We start from the raw sequence: 21,417 nt of genomic DNA, 5'->3' as shown, positions 1-21,417 counted from the left end.
GGCCACGGGGCCAGCCCCTACATCAGTGTATTTAAAAAATCATCTCTGGGCTTCTTGCCTTCAGATATTTTAGACTTGCAGACTTTGTATAATGTAGGCCTTTATTTCCTATATCTTCTTCCATCCTTTGTTTGTATTTTGGGGTGTATATTTTTCCTAAAGTATATTATCTCATTAGTTTTTGGTCTTGGTATATTTAGGAGCTCCAAAATAATGTAAAATTTAGTATGGCTTATTTTTGTTGGCTGTTTTATTTCACTTTGTGTTGAATGTGCTTATGCAGAAAGAGATAGTAAAGTACTTTTCATACTTCATGGGATAGCACCATCTGATTTTCTGTGCTGTAGCAGAATGTGTTTATTTTTTAGCGTGACACTCATCTTGAAGGTTAGATTACATTAGACACTTATTTTTATGTTATCTAAATAAGTGAGAAGTTATAGTAAGTGACTCCTACTCTTTTAGTCCTATATATTTCTTTATCTTGCTTATTGGTGCATGGTTTGGTAGTGTGTGGGTACTGTTTCTGACTTCTCTTTTGTCAAGATTGAGTCAGATCCGTTAGTGAATAATACTTGAAGTTGCAGAGGAGTGGTTTCCTTCTGAATGGAAGAAAAATAATACTGTGAAAGAGGCAATAATAGTTTACTCCCTAACCTTTCCCTTTTACTTTAGCTTGTTTACCTCACTGTTTTGTATTTAGACACCCCAATTAGTTCCTCTGCTTTTAAAAGTAACGAATACGTGAATACGGTCTATATAGTATAATTGAAAAGGAATTATTGAGCACCTACTGTGTGCTAACATTCGAGCGTTTATTTTTGAATCTTCTACAGTGCCTTCTCAGGTCCTGGTACAAAAAGTATTTGACAAAATGCAGTGCTCTAAAATCAATTGCTGAAGAACTAGGTTGTTTTCTGTAATTGAATAGTGACATTATTACTGCACCTCTAAATATAAGAGTATAATCTATAAAAAAGCTTCGTGTTCATGAAATTGGGGTTACATATCAGTCTTAAATGCAACGACTAATGTTTAGGTACCTAATACTAAATTGTTGAAGATATTGCTGTGAATAAGACATGGTCCCTCACATACTGGGCGGGGAGGGAGGAGGGACAATCAAGTAAAAGCACCATTTAACTTTGGAAAGTGATTGGTGATGTGATCAGCTGTCAGTAGGGTCTCCTTTAGATTGAATGGCCTGGGGAGGTCTCTGGGGAGGTGGGTTTAAGCTGAGGAGGAGGAAAGCCATGTGAAAATCTGAGTACAAGCCGAGTAGAAGGAACAGCTAGTGTAAATATGGAAAACAACTTGAGTTTTTCACAGAATGAAAACAACTTAGTGGAGAATAAAATATACACAGATGTGCCTAGGGTGCAGTTTTAACATTTTACTTCGACATAAAAAATGCAATAGACTTTTGCATTATATTCACCCAGATTCCCCAAATTTTAATAGTTTACTACATTTACTTTATCATTTTCTCTCTGTATGTACATATTATTGTTTTTTTCTGAAATCTTTGAGTATAAATTCCAGACCTAATGCCATTTTACTCCTTATAAAAATAGTTTCTTACAGAACTACCGTAATATGATAAAATTGGCAAATTACTATGGTTGCAATCTACAGGCTGTATTCAAAATTTTCCAATAATGTTCTTGATAGCAAAAAAGAAAATATTCTGGTCCAGTATCCAGTCCAGGGTCACACCTTGTATTTAGTTCCAATGTCTCTTTAATCACCTTCAATCTAGAACAGTTCATCAATCTAGAATAGCCCTTTTTTGTGTTTCATGGCCTTGAAACATTGGAAGCATATGGGCTATTTTATAGAATGTCCTTCATATCAATCTGAGAAGTTTCCTCCAGATTAGATTTGTGGTATCTCTTTTTGGCAGGAATACCACAAAGTGATGATAACTATGCTTCTGGGCTCATTGTATTAGAGGGTACGTGGCACAGGTTTGTCCCATCACTAGTGGTATTAGGTTTGATTACTTCCTTGAGGAAGGCGGTTTCTGCCAAGGTTCTCCTTTGTAAAGTTACTACCCCTCCTTCATAAATAATAAACATTTTGGGGGGAGAGTACTCTGTGACTACATGTAGATATCCTTTTTTTTGGAGTAAGATTAGCCCTGAGCTAACATCTGCTGCCAATCCTCCTCTTTTTGCTGAGGAAGACTGGCTCTGAGCTAACATCCGTGCCCATCTTCCTCTACTTTATATGTGGGACGGCCACCACAGCATGGCTTGACAAGCGGTGCGTAGGTCTGCATCTGGCATCTGACCTGGTGAACCCTGGGCCGCCGAAGCAGAACGTGCGAACTTAACCGCTGCGCCCCCCAGCCGGCCCCTAGATATCCTTTTCTTCCATCAGACTTTTTTTTTTCTGAGGAAGATTAACCGTGAGCTAACATCTGCCACCAATCCTCCTCTTTTTGCTAAGGAAGACTGGCCCTGAGCTAACATCCATACCCATCTTCCTCTACTTTATATGTTGGATGCTTGCCACAGCATGGGTTGACAAGCGGTGCCCTGTCCACACCCAAGATCCAAACTGGTGAACCCCGGGCCACCGAAGTGGAATGTGCGAACTTAACCGCTGCGCCAGCGGGCTGGCCCCTATGATCATCTTCTGAAACACTGGACTCAAGTTTTCTTTGTTAAAAGACACCAGGTCTTTGTTCTCAGTTGTTAGATGAAGATAACTCTCCCAGATAACAATGTAGGGAAATGGTATATACATAGAAAACAGTGTTACTGGTAGTGTTACTAGCCAGGTGACTAGGAAAGAACAATTTTATCTTGCTAAAATTTACAGGCCAGATGGGGTTAGAGTCTTTTGTTTTTGTTTTTTTAATTAAGGTTATGAAAGTTAACATCCTTGTGAAATTACAGTTGTATGTCATTATTAGTCATGTTGTAGGTACACCACTTCACCCCTAGTGCCCACCCCCCAACCCCCTTTCCCCTGGCAACCACCGATCAGTTCTCTTTGTCTATATGTTAACTACCACCTATGAGTGGTGTCATACAGTTCGTCTTTCTCTGTCTGGCTTATTTCACTCAACATAATACCCTCAAGGTCTATCCATGTTGTTGTGAATGGGACGACTTTGTCCTTTTTTATGGCTGAGTAGTATTCCATTGTATATATATATACACCACATCTTCTTTATCCAGTCATCAGTTGCTGGGCACTTAGGTTGGTTCCATGACTTGGCTATCGTGAATAATGCTGTGATGAACATAGGGGTGCATGGGACTTTTGGAATTGCTGATTTCAGGTACTTAGGATAGATACCCAGTAGTGGGATGGCTGGGTCATAAGGTATTTCTATTCTTAACTTTTTGAAGAATCTCCATACTGTTTTCCATAGTGGCTGCACCAGTTTGCATTCCCACCAACAGTGTGTGAGGGTTCCCTTTTCTCCACAGCCTCTCCAACATTTGTCACTCTTGGTTTTGGATATTTTTGTCATTCTAATAGGTGTAAGGTGATATCTTAGTGTAGTTTTGATTTGCATTTCCTTGATGATTAGTGATGATGAGCATCTTTTCATGTGTCTATTGGCCATCTGTATATCTTCTTTGGAGAAATGTCTCTTCATGTCCCCTGCCCATTTTGTAATTGGGTTGTTTGATTTTTTATTGTTGAATTGTGTGAGTTCTTTGTATATTATGGAGATTAACTCTTTGTTAGATAAATAACTTGTGAATATTTTTTCCCAATTAGTGGGCTGTTTTTTTGTTTCCATCCTGTTTTCCCTTGCCTTGAAGAAGCTCTTTAGTCTGATGAAGTCCCATTTGTTTATTCTTTCTGTTGTTTCCCTCATGTGAGGGGTTATGGTGTCCAAAAAGATTCTTTTGAAGCTGATGTCAAAGAGTGTACTGCCGATATTCTCTTCTAGAAGACTTATTGTTTCAGGTCTAATCTTTAGGTCTTTGATCCATTTTGAGTTTATTTTAGTAAATGGTGAAAAAGAATGGTTGATTTTCATTCTTTTCCATGTGGCTGTCCAGTTTTCCCGGCACCATTTGTTGAAGAGACTTTCTTTCCTCCATTGTAGGCCCTCAGCTCCTTTGTCAAAGATTAGCTGTCCATAGATGTGTGGTTGGGGTTAGAGTTTTAAAAACCTGCTTAAGGTGTCTGGCTTATTTGTGGTTAACACTTGGATGCAGCTATTGTTCTCTTGAGACAGAGATATAGTAATTGATACTGACTTTTCCCAGGGGACTTACAGGATTTTTTTGAATTTTTGGCTGTAGGATATGTATTTCTTTTATAAATTCCTTTCTCTCTTCTCTTTCATGCACATCTTGCTTTCCAGCTCAAGTATTGTAGACATTTTTAGTGATTTCTTAGCAGAATCCCTTTTTAAAATTTTGCTGCTGTTTTATTAATATATAACTGCTGTTAGTGCCATTTGTTACACATATACCTTTGAAATGAGTCTCTTGTTATAGTAGGTGCATGTGAGCCCACTTATCTAGAGCAGTTGTGTTTTTTCTTTTCCTTTCTTCTTTGGTAATAGTGTTCATTATAGCAAAAAGAAAAATTCTTGAGATATAATTCGTGTACCATGTATTTAAATTGTACAATTCAGTGGGTTTTAGTATATTCATAGAGTTATGAAACTATCATCATAAACAGTTTTAGAACATTTTCAGACCTCCAAAAGAAACCATGTACACTTTAACTGTCAATTCCCAATTCTTCTATCTGCCTCACCCCCTGCCCCAGCAGTAAACCACCAGTAATCTACTTCCTGTCTCTCTAGATGTGCCTGTTCTGGACATATCAAGTAAATAGAATCATTAAATACATGGTCTTTTGTGACTGGCTTCTTTTACCTGGCATAACTTCTTTTTTTTTTGGTGAGGAGATTATCCCTGAGCTAAGATCTATGCCAATCTTCCTTTATTTTATATGTGGGACGCCACCACAGCATGGCATAATGAGTGGGGTGTAGGTCAGTGCCCAGGATCCAAACCCATGAACCCCAAGCTGCCAAACTGGAGTGTGTAAACTTAACCACTATGCCACTGGGCCCACCCTACCTAGCATAATATTTTAAAGGTTCATCAACATTGTAGCATGTGCCAGCACCTCACTCTTTTTTATGGTCAAATAATATTCCATTGTGTGGATATACCACAAGCTTTTGTTTTTTTTGGGGGGAACACTTAAGTGTTTTATGTCCTAAGAATTGATTTTCTTGTATGATAGCTTCCTTTCTTTTTTTTTTTTTTAAACTTTAAACTATCTTATTCCTAAATTTTGGATTGTATTCTTGCTGAAACCTGTATATTGAAAGCTTTCTTCCTAGAGCTAGTTTTTCTTTTACCTGAGTTTCTGACCTTCTTATAGGCTGTGGTAATAGCTGTGTGTGAAGACTTACCTTTGCCTTTTGACAGTTTTATAAAAGACAGTAGCCATTAATATGTGTTCTTAGGATTCTTCCACTTTTTAGAACCTTTCCCTCTATTCTCCCATCTCCAGGAATACAGTAAATTTTTGTCAATAACATTTTTAATAGTTTAACCTGAACTGTTGGATAAGTTAACTCTACAAGATTAATAAACATTCTAATTATATTAGCATGTCTAATATAGCCCCTGGCAACCACCTTTCTCTGAATTTGACTACTCTTATGACCTCGCATAAGTGGAATCATAAAATATTTGTCCTTTTGTGACTGGCCTGTGTCACTTAGCACAATGTCTACAAGGTTCAGCTGTGTTGTAGCATGTGTCAGAATTTTTTTTAAGGCTGAATAATATTCTGTTGTATGTGTGTACCACATTTTGCTCTTCTATTCATGCATTGATGGACACTTGGGTTTCTTCTACCTTTTGGCTGTTGTGAATAAGGTTGCTACGAACATGGTTGTACAAATATCTTGTTAAGATCCTGCTTTCAGATTCTCTTGGGTATCTATGCAGAAGTAGAATTGCAGGATCATATGGTTATTCTATTTTTAATATTTTGGGGGAACTATCGTACTGTTTTCCACAGTGGCTTCAGTGTTCTACATTCCCACCAAGCAGTGCACAAGGGTTTGAATTTCTCTACATACTTGCCAACGCTTCTTTTCTTTTTTTTTTTGATAGTAGTCATTGAAATGAGAGTCAGGTTTCTCTAATGATTAGTGATGTTGAGAATCTTTTCATGTGCTTATTGACCATTTGTATATTTTCTTTGGAAAAATGTCTACTTACGTTTTTTGCCTATTTTTGAATCGGGTTGTTTTGTTGTTGTTGAGTTGTAAGAAGTTCTTAATATAGTCTTGATATTACTCCATTATCAAATGTATGATGTGCACATATTCTATGTGTTGCCTTTTTACTCTGTTAACAGTGTCTTTTGATGCACCAATCTAATGTCTGTTTTTTTCCTTTCTTCCCTGTGCCTTTAGTATCATATCCAAGAAATCATTACCAAATTCAATGTTGTGAAACTTTGCTCTGTTTTCTTCTGAGTTGTATAGTTTTAGCTTTTGCATTTAGGTCTTTAATCCAAAATTTAGGATTTTTATTAAGAAAAACTGGAGAGTTGCTGGATAAAACTCTCTCTTCTTGCTTGCTTGCTGCCATTTTGGTTATTGGTTAGAGTCCTAGTATTAAAAATGGTATTTACTGCTACCTTTGGCTTCCTTAGCAGTTTCCTCTTTCTGGTTCTCATTTCATTTTATAGTAGAGGCTTATAGTGTCATGGTGTTTACACTAGCTGATTTTAAAAGACCTAGAATATTTTTTAATATAACCTGCCCCTATGTTAAGCTGTCACATATCACACATGTTATACAAGCAGAATCAAATTCTTTTCTAGTCTTCTAGGTATTGAAATCGGTAACTGTGTGTATAGTTGTGTCAGTAGAGAACAGCAGATAGGGTGCACTGGATGGGAATATTGGTGCTATTAGGAACAATGACAGTATTGTTTGGATGGGTGTGTATAGGATGAAATTGGTAGAATTATGACTGTGTAGGACATAAGTATTATTAACACTACAATTTTTTTAAAAGGATTTGGACGTGGCAGAGGGAGAGGGGCAGGAAGATTCTCAAGCCAAAGCATGGGGTAAGTCTTAGCCATCCTGTTTTTATAGTCATTGCCATCTCTAGTTGTTGCTCTAAGGTTTCCCTTCCTTTGTCCTGTACCCCATTTATTTATCCTGGTGAGTCAGATGTTTTCTATATTGAAAAAGAGAAAATAATGAAAAAGTGAAATAGTACAAGTAAAATTGTATTGCAGTAGGCTTTAGAGCAGAGTTTCTAGCCTTGGCTCTATTGACATTTTGGACTGGATCATAGTTTGTTGAAGTAGTGGGTTGTACTTTACTTTGTAGGATATTTAGCAACATCCCTAGCCTCTCCCTAGAAGATGCCAGTAGCACCCCTCCTCAAGTTGTGACAATCAAAAATGTCTCGAAACATTGCTAAATGTTCCCTGGAGGGTGGTGCACAATCACCCCTAGTTGAAGACTACTTCATAAGAGTAATGTTGGTAAATCCAGCAATTGTCTTTGAATGGTAAGTAAATGCAGTGTTTATTTATGTAATAGTGGTAGTTTTTTTCCTGGATTGTAATAGTGAAGGGTGAGCATACTGTTACTAAATTGGTGGCATAATCAGTTGTTTATTCATAATTTCTGGTGGTTCTTTGACTTTTTGCTGCTTCTAAAACATTAGCTCCCCCGGATGTTTAGAAAAAGTGAAGTGTCTTATAGAAGCCATATGTGGATGACAGTCAGGAAGGAAAGGGAATTGGTTCCAGGACCAGCCTGTTGTCTCTCCACAGCTTCAGGGCAGTGTGATTGGGGTCACTGCATTCACGTGGTACCTCCTGCCATCTCTGTTTTCTGCCCAAACTCCCTGTGGACAAAGGTCCCTGTAGATGGATGAAAACATGGAGCAAACTAGCCGAAATACTTGATCATATTTTCCCAGCCCAGTAACTTTAAACTGTTTTGTGGATTTTCCTGTTGACTTAAAAAAAATTTTTTTTGTGTGATTTTTTTTTTTTTTGGCAATGATACCCAATAAAGCTGGGGGAAAAAATTCTGTTTTGAAAATTTTAGAGATGGTATTTAATTCGACCCTAGTTAGTTAGACCTCTGAATCCTGGGTGTTTAGGATTTTAATGAAAATAGAGGCACTGAATAAAATAGTTTCTTTTTTTTCATATCCATTGTTTCTATATGAAAAGGATCAGATATATCTGTTGTAAATGGTTCAAAGCCAAGCCTGGATTCTGACTTGGGAGGAAAAAGACTTGTTGCTTGTTTAAGTCTGGGCTTAGTTTTCAGGGGGCTTTCCATTGGAGCCCTTACTCTGCCTAGAACGATTATAGGTCTGCACACCTGCTTTAGGATGCAGAGGACAGCAATGCAGGGAAATAGGGGAAATACAAGAGCATATGGAAGGTCCCTAGGCAACCTCTGCATTGCAAAAGATCTGCATCCTGATGGCCAGAAAAATTAGCTGTAATTAAATAGGAGAAGGAGGGTGAAGTTTCTTATGGTGGCTCTTAGCAGGGACAGAGTTTGTTTTGGGGAGATTGATGTACAGGCATGCGCCACATGATGACGTTTCCGTCAAAGACTGACCACATATACGACAGTGGTCCCATAAGATCAGTGCCATAGAGCCTAGGTGTGTGGTAGGTTATACCATCTAGATATGCATAAGAACACGCTATGATGTTCACACAAGGATGAATCACCTAAGGTTGCATTTCTCAGAACTTATCCTGTTATTAAGTGACCCATAACTGTACAGGTAAATTTGTGACTTTGGCGACTGCTTCATTTACCTTTATTCTTTCTTTATTTCAAACCCTAGGACATTTAATCCTGCAGACTATTCAGATTCCCCGTCTATAGATGAGTGTGGGACAAAAGCAGTAGTTTGGGAAGCTGCTCAGAATGGTGCAGATGAGGGAACTGGTAAGTGTCTCTTCTTGTCGGAGGTGTGTTTTAAATGTTTGGGCTCTTAACATGTGAAGATGAAATCAAAATGTGCTGATAGAGAAGACTGGAAAACAGGCTGCTGTCCTACTTCTGAGACTGCTCTTAGCTGGTTCTTACCTCCAAAGTCTCAAACTCATAAACCTCGTTGATGATAAGGTATTTGATTTTTCCCTTCTGCACTCTGAGGAAGAGGCTGTGATCAATCTGTGTAAGTCAGTACAAACCCACACTCCAGTCTCAGTGTGTCAGGGATATATAGAATTTCTTAGGGGAAGACTTATTACTGAAAGTACTTACCATTCCTAATGGTGGACCCTAAAATTTGTCCAAAGTGGTAGATGATACATGGGTTTGAGGCAGCAGTTGCATTTGCAGATTTTTCTGTATCCTTCTGTTTTTGGATTATTTCTTTTCTGAAATTCATAGGTAAATATTTGTTAATTGGCATGTTTATTTAATAGAGCCCTCCTGAGGATTTGTTCATGATAATATATATTAACTATTATGATTATATTTTGACACTTCATAAATTATAACCCAAAATATAAAAGTATAGCTCAATAAATTATCTCAAAGCAAACATCCATGTAACAGCAACCCTGGTCAAAAGCTAAGACCATACTACCATCACAGAAGCACAATTAACGAACTAGAAGTCAAAGATACTGTAGAGAGGATCAACAAAAGTTATAACTGGTAACTTGAAAAGACTAGTAAAATTGATCAGCTTAATTGTGAGAATGATCAAGGGAAGGAGAAAGAAGCGTACATAATTGGTTACAGGAATGAAAAAGGGGATATTTATATTAATTATAATATATAATTAATTATAATTATAAATATAGATATTAAAAGATCATAAGAAGGTGCTGGCCCCATGGCTGAGTGGTTGAGTTTGGGCACTCTGCTTTGGTGGCCCAGCGTTTCACCGGTTTGAATTCTGGCTGTGGACATGGCACCACTTGTCAGACCATGCTAAAGAGGCATCCCACATGCCACATGTAGAAGGACCCACAACTAAAAATATACAACTATGTATTGGGGGGCTTTGGGGAGAAAAAGGAAAAATAAAATCTTAAAAAAAAATCCTCTCGGATGCAGTTAATATTAGTGTAAATTAGTACAAATTAAAAAAAAGATCATAAGATACTTTAGGTCAATAAATTTTGTGCTAACATTTGAAATTATAGATTAATCTCACTCTTCAACACAGATGTAAAAATCTTAAGCCAAAATATTGGAAAACAATTCAGTAAGGCAGACAAAGGATAATACATCCTGGTCATGTTAAATTTATACTTGGTATTAAAGTTTGTTTAACATTTAAAAATCAATCAACTCCTAGTTATGTATCTAAGAGAATGGAAGATAGAGGTTCACATAAAATCTTGTACACGAATGTTCATAGAAGTATAATTCATAATAACCAAAAATTGGAAACAAACCGTATGTCTTTCAGTGCATGAATGGATAAATAAAATGTGGTAAATCACTCACACCGTGGAGTATTCATTCTGCCATAACAAGGATTGCAGTGCTGATACATTCTGCAACATGCATGAACCTTGAGAACATCATGCTGAGTGAAAGAGGCCAATCATAAAGGACCACATATTAGATATTGAATAATTTCATTTATATGAAATGTCCAGATAAGGCAAATACATAGAGACAGAAAGTACACTGGTGGTTGCCAAGAGTTGGGAACATTTGGGAAAGATGAGAAGTGACTACTAATGGGTTCAAGATTTCCTTTTGGACGGATGAAAATATTCTGGAATAGTGGTGACTGTTGCGCAACTTGTGAATACAGTAAAAACTACTCAACCCCATACTTTCAAAGGGTGGATTTTATGCTATGTGATTTATATCTCAATAACAAAAATGAGTATTATTCATCCATTTAACAGAATAAAGGAGAAAGGTCATATCATTTCAATATGGAAACACATTTGACAATACCCAACATCCATTCCTGATTTTTTTTAAAACTGGCAAATCCAGAATATAAAGAAATTTCCTTAATTAGATAAAGGATATCTACAAAACCACAGCAAACATTTCAGTTAGTGGCGATGTGTTGAAGGTTTTTCCTGTGGAACGAGATAAGGGACTTACTCTCACTGTTTCTATTCACCACTGTACCAGAGGTACTAACCATTGCTATAAAGAATTAAAAAGAAAAATCAGAAAGGTTGGAAACAGGGAAAAACAACTTGTCATTTCTGGCAATGATATAAAAGAACTATAGATAAATTATGAAAATTAATAATGGAGTTTTAAAAGGTGTTAGAAGTTCAATAAACAGATATATTTTTCTTTTTTTTCACTTTATAAATGTATTTTAGTTCAATTTTCTTTAAATAACCAAGCACTGAAAACTTTACAAAAATGTTAATTAACAGATATATTTCTATAAACCATGAACAGAGAAAATGGAAAAAAAAATTAGTATCCTCAAAAAACACCAAATGCAGGGGCCGGCCCCATGGCTGAGTGGTTAAGTTCGTGTGCTCTGCTTCGGTAGGCGGCCCAGGGTTTCACCAGTTTGGGTCCTGGGCTCGGACATGGCACCGCTCATCAAGCTATGCTGAGGTGGTGTCCTGCTTAGCACAACCCGCAGGACCTACAACGAGAATATACAACTATGTAGGGGGACTTTGGGGAGAAGAAGAAGGGGGAAAAAAAAAAGGATTGGCACCAGATGTTAGCTCAGCTACCGATCTTTAAAAAAAACTCCACCACCACCAAATGCGTAGGAAGAAGTCTAATGATACGTAAGATAAGCCTTCTGCCTATGGAAATTTAAAATGTAAAGTCTTATATTAAAATGTAAAATTGAGAGATTCAAGAAGAAATAATAAAGGATATACCATTTTTATGTATTTCAAGTTTCACTATTGTGAAGGTTAGTTTTTACTGACTTGCTCTTTGAACTTATTAATCCATGGTAGTCCACTACTTGAAAGTTTTTCCCCATTGCCCACAGATGTTTTAAAAAGTCAGGTTTGTTGAGATATATTTGTATACAAGAGTATTTACCCTTTTGAAGAGATTTAAGTGAGTGAATTCTAACATGCTTATAGTCGTGTAACTACCACTAAAATCAAGACACTGTGTTTCTATACTAGCAATGAATAATTGCAAAATAGAATAAAAGAAGACACAAAACACAACCCAGTACCATTTATAGTAGTACAAAAACATGAACTACTTAGGCATAGATCTGACAAAGTATATACAAGACTTGTATGTTGAAAATTATGCAACTTGATGAAAAAAATCAAGACCCCAAAAAGGCGGGAGATATTCATTGTTTATGAATCGGAAGACTCGATATTATGGAAATGTCACTTCTCCCCAGATTGATGTGTTAGTCCAGTACAATTTCCAGCAGATTTTTGTGTGAATTGAAAACTTGATTCTAAAGTTTTTATAGAAAAGTATAGGAACTAGCATAGCCCAAACAGTTTTGAAAAAGAACAGCAAAGTCCAAAGACTCACACTGCTTGATTTCAAGAACTTACTCTAGAGCTATGCTAATCAAGACTGAGAAACTGGCAAGAGCATAGAGAGAAATCAACCATATGATAGCAGATAAGCCCACAGATTTTTGGCTACTTGATTTTGACCAAGGTTCCAAGGTGGTTCAATGCCATCCATTATACTGGATACAAAGAAATAACTATAAGTGGATAATAGCTCAAAATGTGAAACCTGAAAGCACAAGTTTTAAAGGAAATACAGGGGCAGATCCTCACCACCTTGGATTAGGATAAGATTTCTTATATAAGACACAATAAGCAAGAGTCATAAAAGAAAAACTTGATTATTCAGAATAGAATTGAACGAGAGGATAGGCATAGTTTAGGAGGAAACATTTATAAGTCCCCTGTTTGAAAAGGGGCTTGTATACAGAATATATAAAGAACTCTCACAACTCAATAGTAAGAAAGCAAACAACCGAATGAAATGAGCAATTAAAAATTAGCAAAAACCTGAAAACGTTGTGGAAATAGGTAGTGGTGGTAGTTGTACAACATTGTGAATGTACTTAATGCCAGTGAATTCTACACTTACAAAGGGTTAACATGGTAAATTTTATGTAATGTGTATTTTACCACAATAAAAATAAAAGGACATAGAACTATAGACATACATTGTGTCTATGCCAGTTATTTGGCCACTGTATTATACTGTAGTTATGTGAGATGTAATTATCTGGGGAGACTGGGTGAAGGGTAACTTGTGAATCTATAATTATTTCAAAATAAAAAGTTAATAAAAAATGTGCAAAAGATTTGAACAGAGGCCTTACAAAGGAAAATATATGATGGCAAATAAGCACACAAAAACATGCTCACTATCCCTGGGGAAATAGAAATGAAAACCACAGCAGATTACCACCATTCATCCATTAAAATGGCTTTGAGAAAGAACTGACAGTACCAAGTGTTAGTGAAGATGGTGGAATGACTTGAGCTCATACATTGCTGGTGTGAAAGCATACCTTTACCATCAAATCTGACAATCCCAACACTAGTTTTTTATTGAAGGGGAATGAAAACATGTCCACACAAAAACCTGCATGTGATGTTTATAGCAGCTTTATTCATAATCTCCACTGATTTTTAAATCAAGTGTTGAAACAGAATGTTGTTAGTCAATTAATTGCTATTTTTCTTTTTTCTCATTCCCTCCTCTTCTCTCCTCTTCTGTCTCCTCTCTCTCCTCCCCTTCCTTCCCCTCAATATAATTTATAGTAGCAGATTATTTGCTGAAAAAGATTTAGCTAAGCAAAATGTGTTTGATGCTGAAATACAGTTAAAAGGATGTGGTCAGCTGATGGGTGCTGGCAGTTTTTTAGAGGCATCACAGAATGGTATTGTCCTTAACACAGAGTTCTGAGTCCAGCTCTCAGCCTTATAGGCTCAGAAACCTGACTTTGACAGTATGATAATCAAATTCATTCCTTAGAGGCAGACTCACATTAACCAAAATAGGAAAAACTGGAGGATAGTCAGAATGCTGATTTATAAGTTTACAAAAAAATAGGTATAACCTATTAAACGGATTGGAATGCTCTCTTTCACAAGTGGGAAGGGAGCTTGGTGAACGTGGGAGTGAGAACATGCGTAGATGATGCAAACTGAGTGTTCAAGGGCCAGCTGGCTCATACTACTGTGTTGTTGAGTCCCGGTGGCCTGTCGTAGCATGGGTTACAGTAAGTCTCCTCTCCTTGGGTGCACAGCATCTGCTTAGTGGTGGTGCTTTCCTTCCTCTGTTGAATGTGCTGGCCAGTTTGTCTTCTGATGAGTACGTTAACTGTTCTGATATGTTAAAACCTTCCCATTTTACATGGGTCTGCAGAACTGGCATCAAATGCTCAAAATGTACATCAGGATCTGCCAGACAAAAATTCTTATGGACCCAAAGGTATGACTGTTTTATTTGAAAAACGTCCTTAGTTAAGAATCTTATAAAATGCTTACAATATCTTCCATTTTTATCAAGGCTAGCTAATAAAATTCATCAGATAAATGTTTGTAATCTATGTTTTTACAACTACTTGATGAAATAATTGTCAGCTTTTGATTATGGAAGTGTTTTACAGAACGGCCCTCAAGGCACCACAGAGTTTTGCATCATCGTTTTCCTTTTTCCTACGTGGCTGCCTTATGTGTGCTCTTGATAGAGGGCTAACATCAAGTTAAACTGAACATAAAGCACACATCTGAAATTTATTGTTTTAAGCTGAAAATAAATAAATGTCATTGACATTTTACCATATGTTTGAGGTATAGGTCTATAGGTCTAGAATGGGGAGCAAATTCTTACTGTAAAATTTTGATATTTCAAAATAGAGTTAGGACCTGATCCTATGTTCTTCTGTATCTAATGTCTGGATTTTTTACAGTCTGTGTATCTAGGGTAGGTTAATGCAACCACTTGGCCCTGGCTGCTGACATGGGGCTTCCCCTCTACTGCCTGTACCATGTATACCACTGTGCCATGTTGCTCTTCTGCTTATGACTACATGTGTTTTCTGCCTGCCTTCTCAGATTCTCACCCTCTTCTGCATGTCTAAGTTTGCATTTTAATTATTTTCATAGTTCTCTAAGTGGTGGTAGGCTGGTCTCTTTACATATCATGCATAAGAAAGTATGTTCTGACTTAGTACCACTGAATTGTACACTTAAAAATGATGAAAATAGTAAATTTTATGTTAGGAGTGTTTAGCCACAACTTAAAAATTTTTGGAAAAAAGTTTGTTTTAAACTTTAGGATACTTTTAATATTTTATTTGTAGGTTTTTGTAATGCCTCATTATAGTTTCTCTCCCCTAGAATATCCCTTCTTTATAGATCTGTCTGTTCAGGTCTTTTCCAGTCTTCAAATTTTTACTGTGCTCCATCTTCCCCATAAATTTTCTCTTACCATTCTAGCTTTCATTAATTTAGCCATCCTCCAATTTTTAATGTATTAATCAGCTTCATGTAATTTATTATTCAATAATATACTACCTTGATCACTCACAAAGATTTTTTTTATTAAGATTATGATAGTTAACAACCTTGTGACATTACAGTTGTACATCATTATTAGTCATGTTCTAGGTACACCACTTCACCCCTAGTGCCCTCCCCCCAACCCCCTTCCCCTGGTAACTACCGATCAGTTCTGTTTGTCTATATGTTAACTACCACCTATGAGTGGAATCATACAGAGTTCATCTTTCTCTGCCTGGCTTATTTCACTCAACATAATACCCTCAAGGTCTATCCATGTTGTTGTGAATCGGATGACTTTGTCCTTTTTTATGGCTGAGTAGTGTTCCACTGTATATATATATATATATATATATATATATACACACACACACCATATCTTCTTTATCCAATCATCAGTTGCTGGGCACTTAGGTTGGTTCCATGACTTGGCTATCGTGAATAATGCTGCGATGAACATAGGGGTGCATGGGACTTTTGGAATTGCTGATTTCAGGTTCTTAGGATAGATACCCAGTAGTGGGATGGCTGGATCATAAGGTATTTCTATTAACTTTTTGAGGAATCTCCATACTGTTTTCATAGTGGCTGCACCAGTTTGCATTCCCACCAACAGTGTGTGAAGGTTCCCTTTTCTCCACAGCCTCTCCAACATTTGTCACTCTTGGTTTTGGATATTTTTGCCATTCTAATAGGTGTAAGGTGATATCTTAGTGTAGTTTTGATTTGCATTTCCCTGATGATTAGTGATGATGAGCATCTTTTCATGACTCACAAAGATTTTAATTCTCTTCCCAATGAGATATGACTTAGGTACTTAGCATTGTGCTTAACGTGTAGGCTTTTAACCTAGTATTGGTTGGTTGATGATTGATGATGAAGGGTTCCTGAGGAAAATGCCACCATAAATTGTTTCTGTTATAATCTTAGATGCCTCAAAAGTGAAAATTTTTGAGACTTTGAAATTGTTTTCTATTTCTTAATTATCCTAAAACTGCTTAGGTCGAGCCTCAGCTTTTGTAAAGTAGAATTTGTCAATCCTTTAATTAGAGTACTGTCTCCTATGATGAGTTTAAGAGTATGAGCATAGCGTCGGATGGATGGAGGTGGCATCAAGAACATTATGTACTGGCCATCTTTGAAATTAGTCCAGTGTGAGCTTTTAAAATTATACATGTACTTAGAGAAAAGTCTGGAAGGAAATATATTAAAAGACTGTGTATTAGTACTTAAAGTCGCATTGTAGAAGGAAGGTAGGAGTGACGGGTAGGTGGCTTGCTTGCCTTAGACTAATTTAGTTTTGTGTTCAGTGTTCTCTCCAAGAGGCCTGTGCAGGGGTCTGGAGAACAAGGTTCCAGTACTGATTTCCACCTGGGACTAATTGTGCCTTGTGTTTTTTCACTTAAATTATTACTTCTGTTTTTCTTTAAGAAAATATTTTAATTCAAAGAGATGTTTTGGGGGAACATAAATTCCTATTTTTTTTATGACTTCCGGAGAAATTATGGAAACGATTTAAGCATATGGTGAGGGAGCCAATACAAAATGCCAGATTGTCAGTTCAAATATTGAAATCTTTATCAAACTTTACTGTTATTTCAAGGATACAGGCAGTTGAGAGGCACAGAAGAGCAGAGAGTACCTCTAGCCAAGACCCTCCTTCCTGCAACACACGTGCCCTGTGACCCACAGTAATAGCTGAGGTCTCCAGGTGATGTGCATAGATTTCTCACAAAGCAGGGAATGCTTTTGGGTTTGAAACATCTCCCTTTTATACCCATATAATATCATATCTTGTGGTATTTTATAGGGAGCCATGTTCCATAAATCTATAGATTCTATGTTTGTTTGCCCGAACCCATCCTAAATTAGGGACGTCCTGTTGGAAGCATTCCATGAAGAGGGACTCTTTTCTTAGGTTACACCATCAGTTTATTTATGAGGTGGTTGGTTATTAGATTATTGACATGATTCCAAGGGAGTGAGATCTGGTCACCTGCCTTTTTTTCTCAGGAGTGTGCCCCTCCTTTTTCTCCCTTTCTCCTCCCCACACAGAAAGCTCATTGTAGGTCAGATGATCAACTCATTTCTTCCTGTTGAAGGAACAAAAACATTCACAATCTCACTTCCTGAGGGTGGTTATAGTTAATATCTTGGTGTATGTCCTTTTAAAACCATTTTCTCTGGGTATGTGTATGCATATATGCTTTAAAATAGTGATCCTATACTTAATGCAGGATCTCTAAGTACTAACGTCAGCATTTTTGAGTACCAGTGCTTTTCTCTAAAGCACGTAATTGTTTTATGAGTGAGTGTTCTGTGGGGACTGTTTGAGCGCATCCTCTGTACCTGCTCATCCTGAGTCACAGCACCAGACTTTATATGAGTAGGACTGAGCTTCAGTTTTCCTGGAGACCTATTAGGAAGCCATATAGTGGAGCTAATATCTTATAAGAAGGATTCTTCTCTAAATTTTGTAATTCAGTAATCCACCTGAAATAGGATCCAAGGCAGACCTGCCTTTTATTGAATTTTGTTTTGTTTTAAATTCTGTATGTCATAAGGAATGATCTCATTGTTAAATATGTCTATTTGTGCTATGCCCATACTTTCTTACTCAAGCTAGAATTGTTTGGATATGATCTAGATTGAAGCAAAATCTGTTTGAGGCGTTGCTTTGAATTTATGTGGATAGTACCTAGCCAAGTTGCATTTGAAAATGTCACCAATTTTATTGAGAATAGATTAACAGCCTCATATTTCTTGAATTACAAACTAAATTGCCAATGAAGCATGTGATGTGTCTTATGTCGTACACTCCAGAGAATCCTTTGGAATAAGACGATGTTTGACTTTGTGGTGTAAACTGTGGTGGTTGTTATTCTCCACAGAGGCCTGGAAGAATTCTGCGGAAGAGTGGACAACGGAAGACTGGACTGAAGATGTAGGTGTCGAGCGTCGGATCAGACTCCTCTTCCCTCTGGTCCCTGGTGGGGGCACGTGTGCTGAGAAGAAAGCCCGAGACTCATGCCTGTTCTTGGCTCCTTTCAGACATCTATGATTACCATGTTTTTTTAGCAGATGCTTCTCAGAAGGAAGTTCGTGTTTTGAAATTCTTAAGAAACTTGGTTTTAAAGCGTCTACTTAAAAATGACCAGATGTAGGGTCTGGCCTGGTGGTGTAGTAGTTAATTAAGTTTGTGTGCTCCACTTTGGTGGCCCAGGGTTCATGGGTTTGGATTCTGGGCGCAGACCTACACATGACTCATCAAGCCATGCTGTGGCAGCATCCCACATGCAAAATGGAGGAAGGTTGGCACAGATGTTAGCTCGGGGACAATCTTCCTCACCAAAAAAATAAATTAATTTAAATGACCTGATGTTAAATAGGACTAAAATCATTTTTTAGCTTATCTTTGTTTTCTTTGGCCTGATAACCAGCAGATGCTACTGCCCTGACCTATGAACCATTAATTATTCTTTATAATGTTTTTATTAAAGGAGAGAGTCTTTGTTTTGGACTCGCTTGAATAAGTCATTCTGGTTCTAGGTCCAACCCCTTCCCCTTTCAGCTAGGCTGGTTCTTTTTGTATTCATTATTCCACAGACATTTTTGAGTGTACTGCAATAGCTTCTGGGTAATGTCAATCTGTAAGTTCTGGGTTCAGCATAAGATATTCTTTGATAAAAAGTATTTAACTTAAAAATGAAAAAGAAAAAGTAACTGTACTAGTCCTATACCATGTTTTACACTGTTTTTCTGTTTGGCTCTCAAGACCCAGAATAGAAGTATGTGCATGATAGGGAATTTCAGCAGACACTAAGGGGGAAAGAATAAAGGGATTGCAAGTTTTGACCTTCAAAATCACATGAAGTGACCCAGACTTTTGATATTTTTTTTTGAGATTTTTTTCCCCTCTCTCCAATCTTGTACTCACAAGTTTGTTTGTTTTTTTAACTGCACTTATGCATCCTTCCTTTTTTAGCAGTATTATATCTGGCTCGTTAGGGAGTGAGCTGGGGCGGATGTGAGGAAGGAGAACCGATAAGCTAATTTGATTGGGATTTGGGAGATTTAGGGTATATTTTCATTTCTGCCACACACTGAGCACAAGTCCTGGGGGTGTGATGTTACCCGGTTTTCTGTTACCTGTAATAGGAAGCTGGACTAGATGGGTGGTAATTTGAATCAGTGGAGGGATGGGTACTGGTGATAGCGTGAAATCAGCGAGCAGCCTATGGACACTTTACCTTATTTCAAACAGAGCCATTTACTTTGAAGTGTTTTGTGTTACTAGAATCTTTGGTAAGACTTTGGAGAAGAGAAAGATTCTGGGGCTAAAAGCTCTACTTCTTTGCCTGTTTGGTGCAGCAGACAGGTTAAAAAATCAGCAGGGGATCGGAAGGCAAAAGGCCTGTATTCAGATTCTAACTGGGTTGCCCTGTTGACCTTGGACGAGGCATCTTTCCTTTCTGAGCCCCCTGTCCTTCATCTATATAATGAATATCATAACTGTCATGCCTAACTCATGGGGTTTTTCTCTGGGTCAAATGAGGTCTTATGATGGAAGTCGGCTAACCAGCAGTACAGTATACACACACAGAGATATTAATGTAATCTTTAATGCTGTAAAGGCCACATTGTATCACAATGTAATTTATAATTACTGAAAGGTAGTATCATAGGGAATTTGGACATCTTTTCTCAGGAATTATCAAAAAATTTTTTAAGTTTTCTGAGATGTTACAAAGTAATGGTGATTGAAAGGTGAGTACTCTAAAATGCAAATCCTAAAATTCCTTGTAAAGCTTAGAATAATACCTTCTCAACTTTTCCCCCTCTTGCCCATTTTTTAAAAAAAGACAGAAGTAGGAAACAGTTCAGCCTTCTGTGCTCTGCCAGGGTCACACAGGGTGTCCACTGATTAATGTGGTTCTTAGTTCCCTTGAACTTACTAATATTTTTAAGGCTTTAGATCTATTCTATCATTGCTTCTCATAGAATTACTCTTTATTGCTTCTCTCTTTGTCTTAACTCTATTTAATTTGTAAGCTTCTTTAAGGCAAAAATGGGTTCCTTGGGTCTCTTAAGATACTACCTTGGAACAGGGTGCAGCATAAGCCCTGCTTGTTGAATCAGTTGTCAGTTCAGCACTGTTTGTTTTTACAGAAGATGAACACCTGCTGTGTGCTCTGCCCCGTCTGAATATTAATGTCTGAGGAAGTCTGATTTTATACAGTGTTTCAGAGTTATGAGACATTTAAAGTTGCTAAGAATTATAGCAGTCTTTAAATAGCATTTTTGTTAGTTTCTCATATTCTCTCTTTAGATCAACATTTATCAGCCTTTACAAGCCCATGCCCTGCTTTGAAAACATAAAAAGAGCCTACCTTTCATTAATCTCATTTGAGGTTTCAAAAAGTTTTGTCCTGGGGCTGGCCCGGTGGACCAGTGGTTAAGTTCACACGTTCCACTTCTCAGCACCGGTTCAGATCCCGGGTGTGGACATGGCACTGCTTGGCAAAAGCCATGCTGTGGTAGGTGTCCCACGTATAAAGTAGAGGAAGATGGGCATGGATGTTCGCTCAGGGCCAGTCTTCCTCAGCAAAAAGAGAAGGATTGGCAGTAGTTAGCTCAGGGCTAATCTTCCTCAAAAAAAAAAAATTTTGTCCTGTGTGCCTTAAAAGTGCATTAAAACAATACGCATGAATCTCATAATAATTATGTTGAATGAAAGAAGCCAGACAGAAAAGATTGCATATTTTTTTATCCCACTTAAAATTCTAAAACACTAAAATACACCCTTATCTATAGTGACAGAAAGCACCTTAGTGGTTGCCTGGGGAGAAGGTGAGTGGTGGGAGGGATTGAGCCCACAGGGACAGGAGCAAACTTTTGGAGTAATACTTGAGTTGGTGATGGTTGTAT

The 21,417-nt window shown here is 37.4% G+C and overlaps 1 protein-coding gene across 5 annotated transcripts in view; it reads left to right on the top strand.

The window, feature by feature from the left end:
• Positions 1-21,417, top strand: part of UBAP2 (ubiquitin associated protein 2) — a 118,832-nt gene that overhangs the window by 69,580 nt on the left and 27,835 nt on the right. For all 5 annotated transcript variants that reach the window (XM_044756816.2, XM_014838477.3, XM_070495901.1 and 2 more), the window contains 3 exons: positions 7,035-7,089; positions 8,853-8,956; positions 18,381-18,433. In XM_044756816.2, the coding sequence (XP_044612751.1) occupies positions 7,035-7,089; positions 8,853-8,956; positions 18,381-18,433 (212 nt within the window). The remainder of the gene's footprint in view (positions 1-7,034; positions 7,090-8,852; positions 8,957-18,380; positions 18,434-21,417) is intronic.

This window comes from Equus asinus, chromosome 23 (assembly GCF_041296235.1).
Source record: "Equus asinus isolate D_3611 breed Donkey chromosome 23, EquAss-T2T_v2, whole genome shotgun sequence".
Classification (NCBI taxonomy): Eukaryota; Metazoa; Chordata; class Mammalia; order Perissodactyla; family Equidae; genus Equus; species Equus asinus.
Note: the sequence above shows the minus strand (reverse complement) of the source record. Positions and strands in the feature narration are given on the sequence as shown.